The sequence below is a fragment of the Lactuca serriola genome, chromosome 5, assembly GCF_051521515.1.
Source record: "Lactuca serriola cultivar US96UC23 chromosome 5, Lser_US96UC23_V15, whole genome shotgun sequence".
Taxonomy (NCBI): domain Eukaryota; kingdom Viridiplantae; phylum Streptophyta; class Magnoliopsida; order Asterales; family Asteraceae; genus Lactuca; species Lactuca serriola.
Window position 1 is genome coordinate 49,086,324 of NC_136412.1, and position 18,138 is coordinate 49,104,461.

At 32.0% G+C, this 18,138-nt stretch overlaps 1 protein-coding gene across 1 annotated transcript; it reads right to left on the minus strand.

Moving 5' to 3' along the window:
• Positions 1-566: 566 nt before the first annotated feature.
• On the minus strand, positions 567-2,045 carry LOC145049500 (chaperone protein ClpB1-like). The gene is made up of 3 exons (XM_078997895.1): positions 1,349-2,045; positions 1,096-1,262; positions 567-1,027 (listed from the first exon to the last, which is right to left on the minus strand). Exons 1-3 carry the CDS (start codon positions 2,043-2,045, stop codon positions 773-775), a joined length of 1,119 nt encoding a protein of 372 aa, XP_078854021.1. The 3' UTR covers positions 567-772.
• Positions 2,046-18,138: the final 16,093 nt, after the last annotated feature.

Below are 18,138 nucleotides of genomic sequence, written 5' to 3' on the forward strand. Positions count from 1 at the left end.
GAACCAATGAAATCATGACAACACATCACTTTGGAATAACTACATAAATAACTTCCATAGTAGATTGCTTATGAATAAAGAAATGGACACGTGTCACTGATCATTGGTTCCAGCATATGTTGCCATAATTGTTCATTTTCCATTGAACCTACTTTTATATATATATATATATATATATATATATATATATATATATATATATATATATATATATATATATATATATAATGTAGAAACTGAATTTGTCGATTTATGTCTCCGACTCCACAAATAAAATCAGCAGCCATGGGTTAGATTTGTATTATTCAGCCGGTTTGAGTGAACGGAAGCAAAGCAAAGAAAAAAATGCAATCCTAGCATCAATTTTCATCAGCCTCATGGATCGGCATCAAAAACCACAATCTCATCGAGTCTGTCTATCAGATCTGTTTCGAAGTAGTGTGTTACTACTACCTGCATCGTGAAAAGTAAAGCAAAGGTGTGTAACAAGACAACAAACATATATTTATTTTATATATACGAGAGAGGCTTATAATCATATACATACCTTGGCAGCTGAAAACCGGGTTCCAAAGTTGCAGTTGAGAATGAGCACAGTGTCGGGGGTGTCCCTCAACCATCCGTCATCCAACATTCGAAACAGAGTATTGAACATAGCTTCATGACTTTTCTCTACTCCATCAAATAATACAATACCATAAGCATTTCGCTTAATGGAAATAAGTCATTTAATACCAACAGCATATGCATATATATGCTGTGTAACTAGCTTTTAAAAGATTTTGGTTCTGAGGAGTTTCGTCACAGGTATGCCGATATATCGACTGACCACCTCAGCAATCTCATAAGATCCTACTGTTGTTACGTTTTCATCATCACCTTTTATAAACGCAAGTTTCAAATCAATAGCCCTTGCTAAATTATTTCTTTCTGCTTCTAGCCTACGGATCTCGTCTCTTGTGTCTTTCTTCTTCTTCTTATTCTTGAACACAACTTTATCCTTCAAATCATCAAGCTTTTTCTTTACCTGCAAAAGCCAACAAGACATTAACTATTAGCTCTTTTCTTACATGCAAATAATTATAATTAGAGTACCTCAACAAGGCAAGCTACGGATGCTTTGTCTTTCTCCTTTTTCAAAGATTGAAAATCAGTCTCTAACTGAGTTAACTTTCTGTTGAGATTATGTATTTCATCAAGTTGTGCTATCATATTCACACAAGCTTCATCAACCAGATTGATTGCCTTATTAGGCAGACATCCTGTTGAATATGAATGATTAATTTTAATATATACACTTAAGTTAGCATCAACAACATTTGTCATATAGTATTAATTATAATTAAGCTACCAGTTATGTATCGGCTCGAAAGTTGCACAGCTACAACCAAAGCACAATCAAGAATTCCAACACCATCGTATCTCTCTTTAAGCCTGCAGAGAATACTCATGGTGTCAGGAACGCTAAGTTCAGTAACCAAAACCTGATGGAAATACTTGTTAACAGCAGCATCCTTTTCAAGACATAATTTCTTGTAACCCTCTAAAGTCGTGCCACCAATGCACCATAACTGGCCTGTGGCAATCATATGTTGAAGGAGATCTGTTGCATCCATTGACCATTCAGATCCAAGAGCAAGGTGGATGTTATCAACGAACAATATGACTTTCCCTTGGGCCTCTCGCACCTCTTTCAACACCGCTTTCAGTTTGTCCTTTGTGTGCACAATATCCAGCCATCTTACTTGTACATTATGAAGATTTATCGGGACATCACCTCTGAAAATCATCTGAGCTAATCCTTTGACAACATCCAATTTAACCACACCAGGTTCTCCAATGAGAAGAGGGTTCTTCTTGGTTTTTCCAGATAAAATGCTAATCACTTCCCTAACCTCTTCGTCTCTTCCTATTACACGATCAAGTTTTCCCACTTGATCTACCAGATCATTAGTTTCTCCGGAAGCAGTTTCAACCTTTTCCCCTTCTTCCCCGCTAGAATTTTTTGCATGAATCCTCGGATGAAATAACTTTGTCCAATGCATTATGCACGTTTCACAAAGCGCAATAACCTAGTAAACTGCAAATCACCACAGCAGAGAGTTAATCAGTCGATCCATCTACTAAACGAACAGAGTTTATTTCATCAAAATCAATCAACCTACATCCCAATGTGAAAAACACTGTGGTAAACGCAGGGTAACGCTATGTTATGTGGTTTTCTATTCTAAATCAGTTCCAAAAACCCTAACTGTAAAACCCAATAACCAAGAAACCACAAATCACCATCATAGAATAAAGTTGGTCCAAAGGGAACGCATAAATTTATCAAAGCCAAACAACTTACAATGCAATATCATCTCTGTATCAATAAAACCTTAATCTAAAAAATACAATAAACACAATATAAAAAAGAATTCTGTGTGATCGTAGGTTTATAGTTGTGCATTGTGAAAACGATACAAATGTGGTCGTGTGTATCCACAGGAATATATTTATGTAGATATAGATATCAATAACAATTACGTTAAAAATATTTTACTTAATATTACTAACTATAAATTAAAAACTTTCAAATTGTAAAAAATATTTATTATTTTTAGACCTACTTGAATTTTTATAAGATAATATTAGATTAATATTTATTATTTTTAAACCTACTTGAATATATATATATATATATATATATATATATATATATATATATATATATATATATATATATATATATATATATATATATATATATATATATATATATATATATATATATAGGGTAAAGTGAATATACCTAACAACGTTATATAATGTTAGGTACCTAACCACATTATACTACATTGTTTTGCATTATATTTTCATTGCAATTGTCTAAGGTTCTTAAACTTCAACCTTTAACTTGATTTACTTCCAAGATTTTCAGACATTCACCATTATATTCCTCCTACACCATTTGATTTGTAACGGTAGTATATGAAGCCCACCAGGGGTTCTCCGATAGAAAGATGTCATTTGAAGAAAGATAATGGTGAAAGTCCAAAGATTTTGGAAGCAATCAAATTATGAGGTTGAAATTTAAGAACTTTGGGTGATTACAATGCAAATATGATACAAATTTACATAGTATAATGTGGTTAGGTACCTAATCTTATATAAGATTGTTAGGTATATTCACTTTACCCATATATATATATATATATATATATATATATATATATATATATATATATATATATATATATAACTACCCTTTTATTAATACTTTTTGGTACAAGATTTTATTTTATTTATTTTATAAATGTTTCTTCAGAATGTAGACCAATACATAGAAAATGTTTCTTTTAACCAGACTTAGTAATGTGAATTTGAATTTCATGAGAGCTTTGAAATGTTTGTTTGCCAAATTGAAGACTTAATACAACTATAATCCACCAGATTTTACTCATATAAAATGAAAATATGTTAACATTAACTTACTAATTTTTAACTTAATACATTAAATATTTAATCTAATGATAAAAGCACCACGGACGACCTACCGCCGCCATTAACCATTGCTATCACAGGCACTTGCCTAAACCAGAGATCGAGAGAGAGAAACAGATCGTGAAAGAGACCTACCGCCAATAACCACTAACATCACTACCGTCGGCGGACCAGAGTGAACGTCGTTGGAGAACTGTATATGTTACTTATAGCCGTCAGACCACCGTGAACCACCGGATTTGATGCTGCTCACCGTCGGACCACCATGAACGCAGTTGGAATGTTGGATCGAGCCACCAGCTTTTAAAAAACGTTTCTTTCCCTCTCTCACTTCTTGGCTTTATGGCGGCTGTGTGAGGGCTTACAACATAAGGAGACAAGAACCATTTTATACCCTCGAACAGTTAATTTAAGTTTTTTTCATATGATTTTTTTGGATTTTTGTCTTTTTTTTCAAAAATCAAAATTTTAAAATAAGTTGTTTTAATCTTTTGAAAGAAGGAAAAAAAGGTTTTAAAAAGTCAAAGATTTGTAATTTTTAATAACTTTTGTTTTTCTTTTTCTTTTGTACCATCAAAAATTCATACAAACACATTTTTCTAAAAATGATTTTTTTAGTTTAAAAAACAATTTCAAACACTTCCATACTAGAAAAAGTTTAAACGGTCCTAAAAGGATAATAATGTATTTTGTTAATGTATATTATGCTAGTAACTTAAAAAATAAATAAAAGTATAATGCTATAAATTGTTGGATTTTCAGTAAAAAAACATGTTGCAATTTTTAAAGAATCTTATAAGGCTAGAGGCAGTGATGTCACCGAAACCGTACTCCCTTCACCGCCACCAGGGCCGGCCTTAAGCTTGTGTTTGTAAAGGTAGGGCTTAGGGCCCCAATTTGTAAGGGGACCCATTTTCAAGTCCAGTTTCTGTTTCTCTCATCTATTCACAGTCCATCCAAATCAAGCGATACTACCCATTCCTCCAATAAAAATCACGTCTGCGATCAACTACAATCACGTTGCGACAGTGAGAAATGATTCAACTTCCTTTATTTTCTCCATTCTCAGACTCGATTCTAGCCTTCTTCTCCAATTGTCGGTCGATTCTTCCACTCACCCACTGTTCCACAGCCTGTTGATTGAATGATTTGAATCGTCATTCAGTCTTGCCAGTTGAACTGCTATTCGGATTCTCCATCTCTTAAAACTCTAAAATCAAAATCAACTATTCTGTTGGCATTGAATTGAAACGGTAATATGCTTGTCTATTCCCTTTTGGCTTTTGAGTTTTGATTTTCCTATTGTCTGATTATTAGATTATATAATTGGGGATTTAGGGTAATGTGGTAAAATGTTAAATTGTTAATAGCCGATGATTAGTTCAAACCATTCAAACCTGTGTTCTAAAAATCTCAATCTATATTGCTGATTAATGGAGTAATTGACTAATTGTCACATAGCCAATAAGTTTTGTCCCACTGACCACTGCTTCAATTTGCTTTGTTTGGTGAATCGTTACTCAAAAAGGTTGATGGTTTTTGGCTCTTGGTTTGGTTGATTGGCCCCAAACTCCAATATCTAGAAAAGTCTTCATCAATACTACAAAACTGAATTTTAATGGAATATACTCATATTATAGAATGATAGAACAAGCTTTTTAGATCAAACATACGACATTTGATTTGAATTATGTGGTTTGGCATCATAATTTTGTTTTTTTTTTTAATGAGATTCTTGTTTGACATCTAGTTATATAATGTCTTCTAATTAAAAACAATGTTTTATTATTAAGTTATGTAATTTGTATTCTAATTGTATTTGGTTTTTTCCAAATGGTATGAATGATCAAATTTATTAATCTTTTCAATTTTCTAATTTGTTATTTCAGATTGGCAGATTCCATTGTATACTGATTCTAGTTTGGCAGATTCCATTGTGTTTGAGCTTTCTATTATCTTAAGGGCGGTATAATCCTAATCCACATCTTTTATACTTATAGTTATTATTAATCAAATAATTAATAAACATGTCAAAAAGAAAATACGAATCAGGTGCTTCACAAAGGAAACGAAAAATGCAAGAAGAAGCTTTTATAGATAAACAAAAGGGTCGTTTTTAAAATATTTAACTACAAACAAAAATATTGATAATGAACAAGAACAAACTAATGTTGATAATGAACCAGAACAAGCTAATGTTGATAATAATAATGAACAAACCAATATTAAAATTGATAACGAACAAACTAATAGTGAACATGATAACGAACAAACCAATATTGAAATTGATAACGAACAAACTAATAGTGAAAATGATAACAAACAAACCAATATTGAAATTGATAACAAACAAACTAATAGTGAAAATAATAACATGCCTTTAAACATATATGATCCAAGTAGATGATATAATATTAGTACTAATTTAAGAGATTTAATTGTAGAAAAAGATCCTATTAAAATTTATGATTTTAAATTTCCAAAAGATCAACATTTAAGAAGCTTTAGACATCTCTCTATATGCAAAAAATACCAAATGGAGAAAAATACGAACGAACATGGTTGGTTTATTCCATAGATGTAGATAAATTTTTTTGTTTTTGTTGTAAATTATTTAATGTGAATACATGTGTAGATTCATTAGCACATAAAGGTAACAATGATTGAAATAATATTTCTAGTATACTAAAAAGACATGAAGCAAGTAATGGACATATTCTTAATATGAGGTCATGGATTGACTTAAAAACTAGATTAGCAAATAATAAAACAATTGACAAGCAAATCCAAGAACAAATAAATAAAGAAAAAGAACATTGGAAAAATATATTAATAAGAATCATTGTTGTAGTAAAAACTTTAGGAAAAAATAATTTAGCATTTCGTGGAACAAATGAAAAAATTTATGAAGAAAATAATGGTAATTTTTTAACTATAATTGAAATTATTGCTGAATTTGATCTTATTATGCAAGAACATATTAGGAGAATTAATGACAAAGAAATTCATAATCATTATCTTGGACATGATATGCAAAACGAACTTATTAGTTTATTAGGAGAAGAAGTTAAAACTAAAATTATTAAAAAAGTAAAAGAGGCTAAATACTTTTCAATAATAATTGATTGTACTCCTAATACAAGTCATAAGGAACAAATGTCAATTATCTTACGATGTTTAGATCTTTCAACAACTCCAATCAAAGTTAAGGAGTACTTTCTATGATTTTTAGCTGTAGATAATACAACCGGTAAATGCTTATATGATGCTATAGTTGATGAAATTAAATATATAGGAATAGATATAAATGATGTTAGGGGTCAAAGTTACGACAATGGTTCAAATATGAAAGAAAAACATCAAGATGTACAGAATAATTGTTAGATATTAACCCTAGAGCATTTTACACTCCTTATGGTTGTCATAGTTTAAATTTAGTAATTTGTGATATGGCTAATTCGAATGATAAAGCTAGTGAATTTTTTGGAGTTATACAACGTATATATTCGATATTTGCTTCATCAACTCAAAAGTGGAAAATATTACAAGATAATATATCAAACCTAACACTTAAATCATTATCGCAAACTCGTTGGGAAAGTAGGGTAGAAAGTGTAAAAGTAATTAGATTTCAAGCACCACAATTAAGAAAAACACTTTTACAATTATCCAAAAATTATGGAGATCCAAAAATTAAAAGTGAGGCTAAATGTTTAGCTACATATGAACTTGAAAACTATGAACTTTTATTAGGAATGATTATTTGGTATGATGTTATGTTTGTTATTAACACTGTTAGTAAAAGCTTGCAATCAAATGATATGTGTATCGACGATGCTATAGATCAACTAAATGGACTTTTGTGTTTCTTTGAAGAATATAGAGTAAACGGATTTGAAAAGGCTTTAGATTATGCAAAAGAATTAGCTTTAGAAATGAATGTAAAACCTGAATTTCGTGAAAAACGTATCATTCAAAGAAATAGACGATATGATGAAAATGTTGCTAATGAAACTATTAAAACTCTTATTCAGTTATTTAAAACTGATTACTTTTTATATATAGTAGATAAAGTCATTACTTCACTTAAAAGTAGATTTGAGCAATTTAACGAGTTCAAAAATATTTTTGGTTTTCTGTTTAGTATAGAAAAATTAAAATCATTTGATGAAAATACTTTAAAAAACATTGTTTAAATCTTGAAAAAACTTTAAAGCATGATGATAGCTTAGATATTGATGGTTTAGATTTATTTCATGAACTAAAACTTTTAAGACATATTGTACATTTAGAACGTGATACAATTATTAATATACTTAATTACATTAAAAAGTTTAGATCTTTTCCAAATGCATATGTTGTCTATAGGATTATGTTAACTATTCATGTAACTGTTGCCTCTGCAGAAAGAAGTTTTTCTAAATTAAAAGGGAAAATGACACAGATGCCCTACGAACTTTCTTGGGTTTACCCGGTGAGTCGCTAAAGCTTTTGTCGGGTTTTATGGGTCCCTAAATTAGGATATGACTTGCTCTTTTAGTCCCTGTCAACCTATAATAGCCGGTTTAGTAACCTTTTAGACTAAAAAAACTTACATTGTGCCCTTATAAAGCCAAAAAAATAAGTTTGGGGATCAATTCGTACCATAAAAAACTCTTATTTTCTTCTAAAGCCGATTCACACTTAATTTGTATTAATCCCCGAACTTATTTTTTTTGGCTTATAGGGGCACAATGTGAATTTTTTTATCTAAAATGTTACTGAACCGACTATTACAGGTTCACAGGGACTAAAAGAACAGGTTATATCCTAGTTTAGGGACCCATAAAGTCTAACAAAAAATTTAGGGACTCAACGGGTAAACCCTAGAAAGTTCGTAGGGCATTTGTGTCATTTTCCCAAATTAAAACTATTAAAAAATTATTTATGATCTACAATGTCACAAGAAAGATTAAATGGATTAGCAATTTGATGGGTTTTGGTCATAAGACATCCTATGTGCTCATACAAACCCTAAAGCTCGGATCTAGGCTTCTCTATTGTACATACTTTGAATCCAAGACTATAAACCCTAATTCTAGCATATGGAAATCAGAATTCACATGTAAATAGGTTTAAGAACATACCTTGATTGTTATATAGCAATAACAATCCAATTCCTCCTTGAATTGACCTTGGAAAGCTGAGAGTCACAAGTGTCACTCCTCTAATGGCTTACAAACACCATAAGCAAGTGGAGAAGGCATAAAGAGAGAGGAGAGAGGTTAGAATTCGTATCTAGGACTTCTTGGGAAGGGATACCCGAATTCATGACCCTAGGGGTGTTTATATAGGTGTAGAGATAGGGTTTCAGTCATTATCATTATCTAGTTGCTTATCCACCAAGCAACCAATAAGATAATCCTTGAATCCTTATCATACTCGAATTCTAAGGGATTTACACCTCAAATTCGTTCACCATATATATAAGATAATCCTTACCTTATTTTGTAACTATCACATAATTACAATTCAGTCCCTCTAGTTTAATTAATTACACTTGATCACAAAATTAATTCTTAATTAATTATTGACCAATATTAATTAAACAAATATGATTTCTCCTTTAATATATTATTCTTATAACATATTAATAAATCATAATAACCTCTCTCTCTTTATTTATTTCTCCAATCAAGTTGCTTTGGTGAAGGCAACCCAAAAGGACCATGCACCATCGGGTCAAGTACATACCAAAATAGTTATGGACTTAGACACTAATCCAACACAATTTTGTCAATTGAAAAACAGTTAGTAAAAGAAATTGATTATGAAATTTTCATTAAAGAATTTGCATCTAAAAATGCTAGAAAAATTAACTTTACGTCATAAAATATATTCACAAAAAACATATACATAAAAAAAAATAACTTCGTCATTTGTAAACTTTTTAGTTTATTATTGCCGTTCCCAATCCCAGATAAAAGAGGAGAGTTTATAACATTAAGTATAGTAAATGTGAAAGGGCCCCAAACTTTTGGTTCGCTTAGAACCCCTAAACTCGTTGAGCCGGCCCTGACCGCCACATAAGCGTCACGTCAATTTTTTTACCACACAAGTGTGGTTTCTTACCACACCAAGGGAGTGATGTCACACTTTTATTTATTTATTTTTTTTTAAACTATTTTAATTTAATAAAACTTTTTTTAATTAAAAAAACATGATTTTAAAAAGATAATATTTCATTAATTAAAAATACAAATATCATACATTGCTTAAGTTAAAAAAAAAAACCTAAAAATTTAGAAAATCCGATTAGAAACATAAAACCTAATCCAATGCTCAAATCACATTCATAAGCGCTCATGAACGTTGCAGCAAACTCTTGCTTATGTCTAATACTCTTTTAGACAATCCACATACCAATTCACGACAGTCTTCATTCATATCTACTTCCAACATATGAACGACTGTGGCCCGTTCGAATAATTCGATTATTCTTAATAAATTCAATTATTCTGGAAGTCAAAACATGCAAATGTGAAACACAAGAATAATACTAATCCCATATGGCCTCAAACCTTTGAGTATAAATAAAACACCTTTTATTTATCACCATATCGGTTACTCATTATTTTTCGTTTCGGGTAATCAACTTCTTACTTGAATTACAACACTTGTCCCATGCTCCTAGCATGCACACAATGTTTACCTATGGTTCTTACTTTGTGAAATAGATCATATTGAACACATTTCCAATCATTCTCATTTCACAACTCCAAATCCTTTTTCCATAAGTTAAAGAATATCAAATTCTCGCTACTTATAGAATATGCTAGATTCTAACATTCTATGCAACTTATCCTTTCGTAATGTCACTGCACCAAAGTCACAAAGACTATTGCCAATGATATTACAAAGTCCTCTATCGGAGATTGTTACAAGACAATTCCATAGACGTGATGTCTCTCACTCAAAGTACATTCTTTGAACATCCTTTTGCATAGAAGTTTCTAATCTAATCATAGATTTCTCAATATTCAATTCCCAGTATGGACACACTTCCATATGTTCCATATGACAACTCATTCTTAATAGAATCTTATCTATTCGTAATGATGTCAATATGGTCCATCCAATATGGAAACATTTCCATATTTTCCAATACTATACTTCCAACTACTCACAAGCGACCAATCCTCGTCGAACTTGGATTGTCCTTTGATAGTTGTTTAATTATTTTAGTCAAAACCAATTCTAGTCCCTTTTCCCTCTAAATGCGCTCGACATTTGGAAAATTTTAGAATGGTCAAACATTAAAGCATTTGCAATCGATCCTATACCCGAAGCGTATGGGACACGACGCATAATGCTTTATTTGCTATGTTCTCAAAATTTGAATTGTGAAGAGGGATGTCGTAATCATAATCGAAATTTTAAGAACACACTTTGTACCTTTGACTAAATTTTATTAACATTTCTCAACCTAAACCTTTAGATTTGAAATGAAGCATAATATTCTCTCCCTTAATTATAGCAAAACAACTTTTCAACTATTGCGACTTTGCAAAGTATGACTCGTGTTTTCTATAATTAATATTGCTAACCTTGCAATACGTGCCTTAATAATCATACAATCATAACTTTTATGCTCCCACTATCATGATGATTATTATAAAACATAACACTTATGCTCCCACTAGCTTCGACATGTATTTATGAACATCTTAACTTTCAGAAAAGCAATACCTATTGAATTTCTTAAGTCCATGTTTCTAATACTTAGTGCTTTGATAATCTTTTATCAAGGTTTCTTGAACTTATACACATTTGCCTTCGATAGTTCATATGTGTGTCTAAACAATTAAGGCTAATTGCCAAACCTCACAATTCAAATTATGGAAAGGGATGCCGTAACCATAATTGAATTTGAGAATGCAATTTTACAATCACTATCTTCTTAAAATCTCTCTTAGTGAAAGCATTTTTTCACAATCATTTTCATGAAGGAGGAAATCTTATGACACTTAGATTTGAGCGGTGTATGTGTTCCTATCCATGTGAATTTGTTAAAACCAAAGTTTATGACAAATTCAAACTCATATGGACCGAGCTTTCTTAATCTTGATTTCTTGCCTTATGGTAGCACAGCTGCCCACCATGTCTTCCAAGTAGTTAAGCGGCTCACCTTTTCTTATCAATGTACCTTTCATTGATTAAGGTGCTTTGCCTTTTTATGCGTTCAAAATGAGAACTCATAGAACTCACATGCATAATTAACTCGATTGGATTGGCACAGAATCAAAATAATGTCAACACGATAGGTTGTAAACCTCAACTCGTGTGCTAGTGATGATCGATAAGGTTTATTTGATTTGTTCTTGAAACCTTTCAAGACCATTAAGGCTCCCACTGACTCCTTGACATATAAGATTCTTTTGTCAATAAACATTTCTTGACAAACAAATATTCAAGAGTTAGTGTAGCTTTTATCAACAACACTTCATAAATTGGTCCTAGTCGGTCTTTGTCTTATTCAAGACATCACAACTTTCCACATTTGATGAATGTTGTAAACCTTTAATACTTTTCACTTATTGTCACAATCTTAACTTTAAGACTTGTTATTGGAACGAAGTATGATTGACTTATTGATTTAACCATTTCTTCAATTCTTGATTCCTCTTCTTAGACATACAATTGTACTAAGACTCACTTAGAGGATCAATTGAGATATGATTCTTAATCATTAAGACCTATCATAAAGCATAAAAGGTACTCTCCCTTCTTCTTAGAATGGAAAAACTTTTATCTTTCTGCCTACTTGATTCTTCTTATTCGTTCTACTATTGATCTAAACCCTTTAATCAATTTAGAATTACACTTAATCTTGTAAGTATAATCATATTTACTAAGCCTTTAGTAAGTCATGACGAATATCTTTGTTATTCTTATGGTGAACTTGATCAACACACTACTTTGTGTACTTGATCTCCTAGTCCTTCACTTGACACTTTGTCAACGAATTGGTCTATTTTCCAAATATGAATTTCTCATTCATCATGCAACCAAGTTGCATGATTCCAAATTTCTGTCCGATTGAAACTTTGGGCGATGAGAAACTCTCCCTATTTGGTAAATTCTTGACATTTCCATAAATAACATAAACAAGAATCATATCCATTCGTTGTAGAAATATTCAAACATCGATTCTCATAATGATTTCATTGTAAGGAAATAAATAAGTCAAACAAAAATTTATTTTATTTACAAAAGCAGCGGAAAAAATTTGTCCTTACAATGCAAAATCCATTGAAAACTATGTACAGAAGAAAATTTCTAACAACCCTATCATAACTTTCTAAGCTCAAAATCTAATCTTCAAGTCCATGCGATCGAGATCCATCTCTTGTGATTAGATTCATCTTGCTTTCTCTTATCAAGCTTCCTTTCTTTTTACCGACCCTACAAAACATTCAAATGCAATCTTATTACATCATGTATTAAGAATCAATGAATAGGAACTTAATTGAGTTAGATAGTGGATATTTACCTAAAGCGCAGTCATACTTTTGACTCTCCCATCTCTTAGATCTCTTAGGTAATTAGGGCAACTTTGTCTCCAATGCCCCTTCTCTTGGCTATAAAAGCAAATTGACTCTTTCGGAACAACACATGGAACTACTTCAGACATCGCCTTTCTCTTATGATCAAACTTTTCGATCATTGCATGTCTTTTATTTCCATTGTCTATATCCATAGAGGTCTTGAAGGCAGATTCACCAATTAACTTTGCTTTTCTATTGCGCCAAACCATTGCTGATTCGGCAACAATAAGCATAGAGGTGAGATCTATAAGGGTCACGTCATGGTTCATCATATAGTACTCTCTTACGAACTCACTATACGAGTTAGAAAGTGACTGAAGAACCCAATCAACATCCATCTCTTCACTAATAATGGATCCCATCATTCTTAGTCTATCAATGTGCGACTTCATCCCGAGGACGTGTGTACACACCGACTTACCTTCTTTATGTTTACTTGCCAAAAGGGCTTGAGTGATATTGAACTTTTCAATTTTTACAATTTTGTGGGTTAGGGAGAATTATTGGAGGAGGAGGAGGAAGTGAAGCATGATTTCTTGTTCCTCGATCAAATCGTGGAATATCATCTTCATGTGGAATGCTTGTTCCACGGGATTTGGGAAGACCATAGTTGTCGAACTTTGACATCTACAATACGGGAGAAAAATGAATTCAAGTTAGTTGATAGATTGAGTCCTTGGTAGATCACCCAAATGAAATTCCAAGGCTAGGACCCAACACAATACGCTACAACCTAGAAAAGGGATGCCGTAATCTAGTTGCAGAATATTTGAAGGTAAGTGAATGACGATTCACTAATTTCCACCATGAAAAACGAAAAAGAAATTTAAGTTTTAAATCTATGAAAACTCCTAGATCCTTTGAGATACATTGAACTTTCAATGGCATGTTTATATCTCGATATGCCCCTCTTGTTTGTGACTGGGATGCCGAGGATCACAAAGCGGGTGTGAATAACCATACAAACTACATGGTGCCCTCACATGTTACAATCACCTATTCGATGTGCCGGTAAACCACACACGCTCCACCGAACTATGACAAACATTGAGTCACCCTTTGCTACCTTGCCTTAGACCCATTTAGTGTGCCGGTTAACCACACACGCTCCACTAACGTCTTCGCAAGAGCACAAAGTGTAATTTCATGGAATTGCATCAATTCACTTTTGCCTAAGTAACTAAGATTGGGAATTTTATGAAAAACATTTAGTTAATTTAGTAATTCATTATACTTATAATGGAAGGTTTCGTCCTATCCTACCCGTTCGGCTAACGACCCTCCACTAGTCAAGAGTGCGGTGGGTAAGAGTGGATACCCATTCAATCGCCATTTTATAGGCAATTTCCTTAAACACCCCTTATAGACCAGCTTCGTGAATGAGGCCTACTAACGGTAAGACTGACCTTTAGTTATACATATATATAATGTTAGACTTTTAATGTTATATATAGTATAGGGTGTATTTTATAACTTTTAAAATACTATGTGGTTAACTATAACAATTATACTTTTAATTAAATGGTTAACCTAAACTTTTATGGATTTATTAAATCTCTTTTAATTATACACCTTAATTAATTAATAAAACCATAAGGGTGTATTTGAACTTTTTCAAAACTATACTAGGGTTTTAGAATTTAACATTCCTAATTAAACTTTTAATCAACTTTTAAATTCCAAAACTTGAGGGCAAGTTTTGAAACATTTCAACACATTAGGGTTTAGAATTTAAATATACATCGAAATTAAACCATTTAATCAAAATTTAAATTCCAAAACTTGAGGGCAAGTTTTGAAACCTTTTTCAAAACATTAGGGTTTCAACTATTTAAATTTCAAAACAACAAAACATTTGGGTTCAAATTCAAACTATAAAACCTAAGGGGAAAATATGAAACTTTTCATAACAACAAGGATCAAATAACAAATAATTTAAATTAACATTTAATCACATAATTATCCATATTTGATTAGTTTAATGATTTCTTGCAAAACAATTTACCAATTTAGTCAAAAATAATTAATCAATTATCTTATAAGGAAACAATTATCCTTTTAATTGATAAATATCTTCAATTAGGTCAAAATTATAGTCAAATATATCATATAATCGGATTAATATTGATCTAACATGATAAGGCAACTATCCCAATGCAAAAATAGCAAGAAATCCCGTGATTATCCCCATCTGACGAGTTGACTCGTCGAGTCAGGCTTGGACTCGTCGAGTCACCTTGGACTCGGCGAGTCCAACCTCCAGAAACCCTAAAAACGAATTTTCCAGATATCTAATGCATCAATACAATTGAAACCAAGCTAGTATCTGATACCACTGATGGGTTTTGGTCATAAGACATCCTATGTGCTCATACAAACCCTAAAGCTCGGATCTAGGCTTCTCTATTGTACATACTTTGAATCCAAGACTATAAACCCTAATTCTAGCATATGGAAATCAGAATTCACATGTAAATAGGTTTAAGAACATACCTTGATTGTTATATAGCAATAACAATCCAATTCCTCCTTGAATTGACCTTGGAAAGCTGAGAGTCACAAGTGTCACTCCTCTAATGGCTTACAAACACCATAAGCAAGTGGAGAAGGCATAAAGAGAGAGGAGAGAGGTTAGAATTCGTATCTAGGACTTCTTGGGAAGGGATACCCGAATTCATGACCCTAGGGGTGTTTATATAGGTGTAGAGATAGGGTTTCAGTCATTATCATTATCTAGTTGCTTATCCACCAAGCAACCAATAAGATAATCCTTGAATCCTTATCATACTCGAATTCTAAGGGATTTACACCTCAAATTCGTTCACCATATATATAAGATAATCCTTACCTTATTTTGTAACTATCACATAATTACAATTCAGTCCCTCTAGTTTAATTAATTACACTTGATCACAAAATTAATTCTTAATTAATTATTGACCAATATTAATTAAACAAATATGATTTCTCCTTTAATATATTATTCTTATAACATATTAATAAATCATAATAACCTCTCTCTCTTTATTTATTTCTCCAATCAAGTTGCTTTGGTGAAGGCAACCCAAAAGGACCATGCACCATCGGGTCAAGTACATACCAAAATAGTTATGGACTTAGACACTAATCCAACACAATTTTGTCAATTGAAAAACAGTTAGTAAAAGAAATTGATTATGAAATTTTCATTAAAGAATTTGCATCTAAAAATGCTAGAAAAATTAACTTTACGTCATAAAATATATTCACAAAAAACATATACATAAAAAAAAAATAACTTCGTCATTTGTAAACTTTTTAGTTTATTATTGTCGTTCCCAATCCCAGATAAAAGAGGAGAGTTTATAACATTAAGTATAGTAAATGTGAAAGGGCCCCAAACTTTTGGTTCGCTTAGAACCCCCAAACTCGTTGAGCCGGCCCTGACCGCCACATAAGCGTCACGTCAATTTTTTTACCACACAAGTGTGGTTTCTTACCACACCAAGGGAGTGATGTCACACTTTTATTTTCTTTTTTTTTTTAAACTATTTTAATTTAATAAAACTTTTTTTAATTAAAAAAACATGATTTTAAAAAGATAATATTTCATTAATTAAAAATACAAATATCATACATTGCTTAAGTTAAAAAAAACCTAAAAATTTAGAAAATCCGATTAGAAACATAAAACCTACAACATACACCAAACGATCAAAAACTTGAAAAAAAAAAACTAGAAATTAGCCACGATTTGCGTAACGTTTTTTCACTTCCTCCTTCATCGTCGAAATAATTTGAAGCTCGTCCCCGGTCATATGCGACGTGTCCAACGATAGTATTCGCATGTCGCTGTCCCTTTGTTTCCGCAGCTCTCTTTCAGAAGCAATTTGCAAAATCTTGTTTATTCTATCTTTTATACCCTTCATGTCGGCCCCCATTTCTTTCAATTCATCTGAATCTGACGCTTTGCCTTTTCCTTTGCTTTTTTGCTTTGTCTCTTCCCATTGGTCGGGAAGGTGGTGAAACTAGAACAGATTCATCTTTGTTCAGATCAAATTGAACACGAGCATTTAATGTAGTATGGTCGGACTCAGATGTTCTGCTACGTTTTGAACCACTATCGATATGCTCATCTGATGTTTTGCTACTTTGTCATTTCTTATTATCTTTCACAAAATTTCAAACTTCAAGAAACTTGAAAGCCTTCGGGTTTTCTTTTTGATACACTTCCAACGCTTTTCTCAAAATCACATCATCGTTTTCTCCACTTTTCCATTGACGTTTCATGTTGTTATACAAATCATTAAACAACATGACTTCCTTGTTCATCTTCCCCCATTTCAAGTAAACTTGATGTTTTGAACGGTGTTCTCCATGGTTCATTCCTTTATGGAACCTATGTAAAACACGAATCCAAAAACGGTCATGCTTTTGGTCTTTTCCAACCGTCACATCTTCTGAAATATCGATCCAAGATTGTGCCAACACTAACACTTCCAAGGGTTCCCAACATTTTGCCTCCGCCTTCTCTTTTCTTTTAGTTGCTGCTCGAGTGGGTTGAGTTTCTGCAACAAATTCCGGTTCGGAATCAAAAACGACCGTTTGTGGTTGTGTTTGTGTTTGTTGAACAAACTCGGGTTGAGACAAAAATCAAATGGATTAAAATATATGTCGAGTTGTGGTAGTGTTTGTGGTAGTGGTTGTGTTGGTCGTTGTGGATAATACGGAAGCATACGGCCATAATGGTAATACGGAGGTGAAAAAATCGGTTGATCAAATGAAGATATTGGAGTTGTGGTGTTTCTAATGGGTGTTTTTTCTTTGTTGGACCTTTTGGAAGAAGACATTTTGAAAACAAATTGGAGGAAAAGAGAGTAAAATTGTAAGGATTTTGGTTGAAAGTTATGTAAAAAAGGGTAAGTATATATATATATATATATATATATATATATATATATATATATATATATATATATATATATATATATATGTGTGTGTGTGTGTGTGTGTGTGTGTGTGTGTGTATAGTAAAAAAATAATAAATAAATGAATTTAGTCGCAAGGACCATTCAACGGTCAACATGCA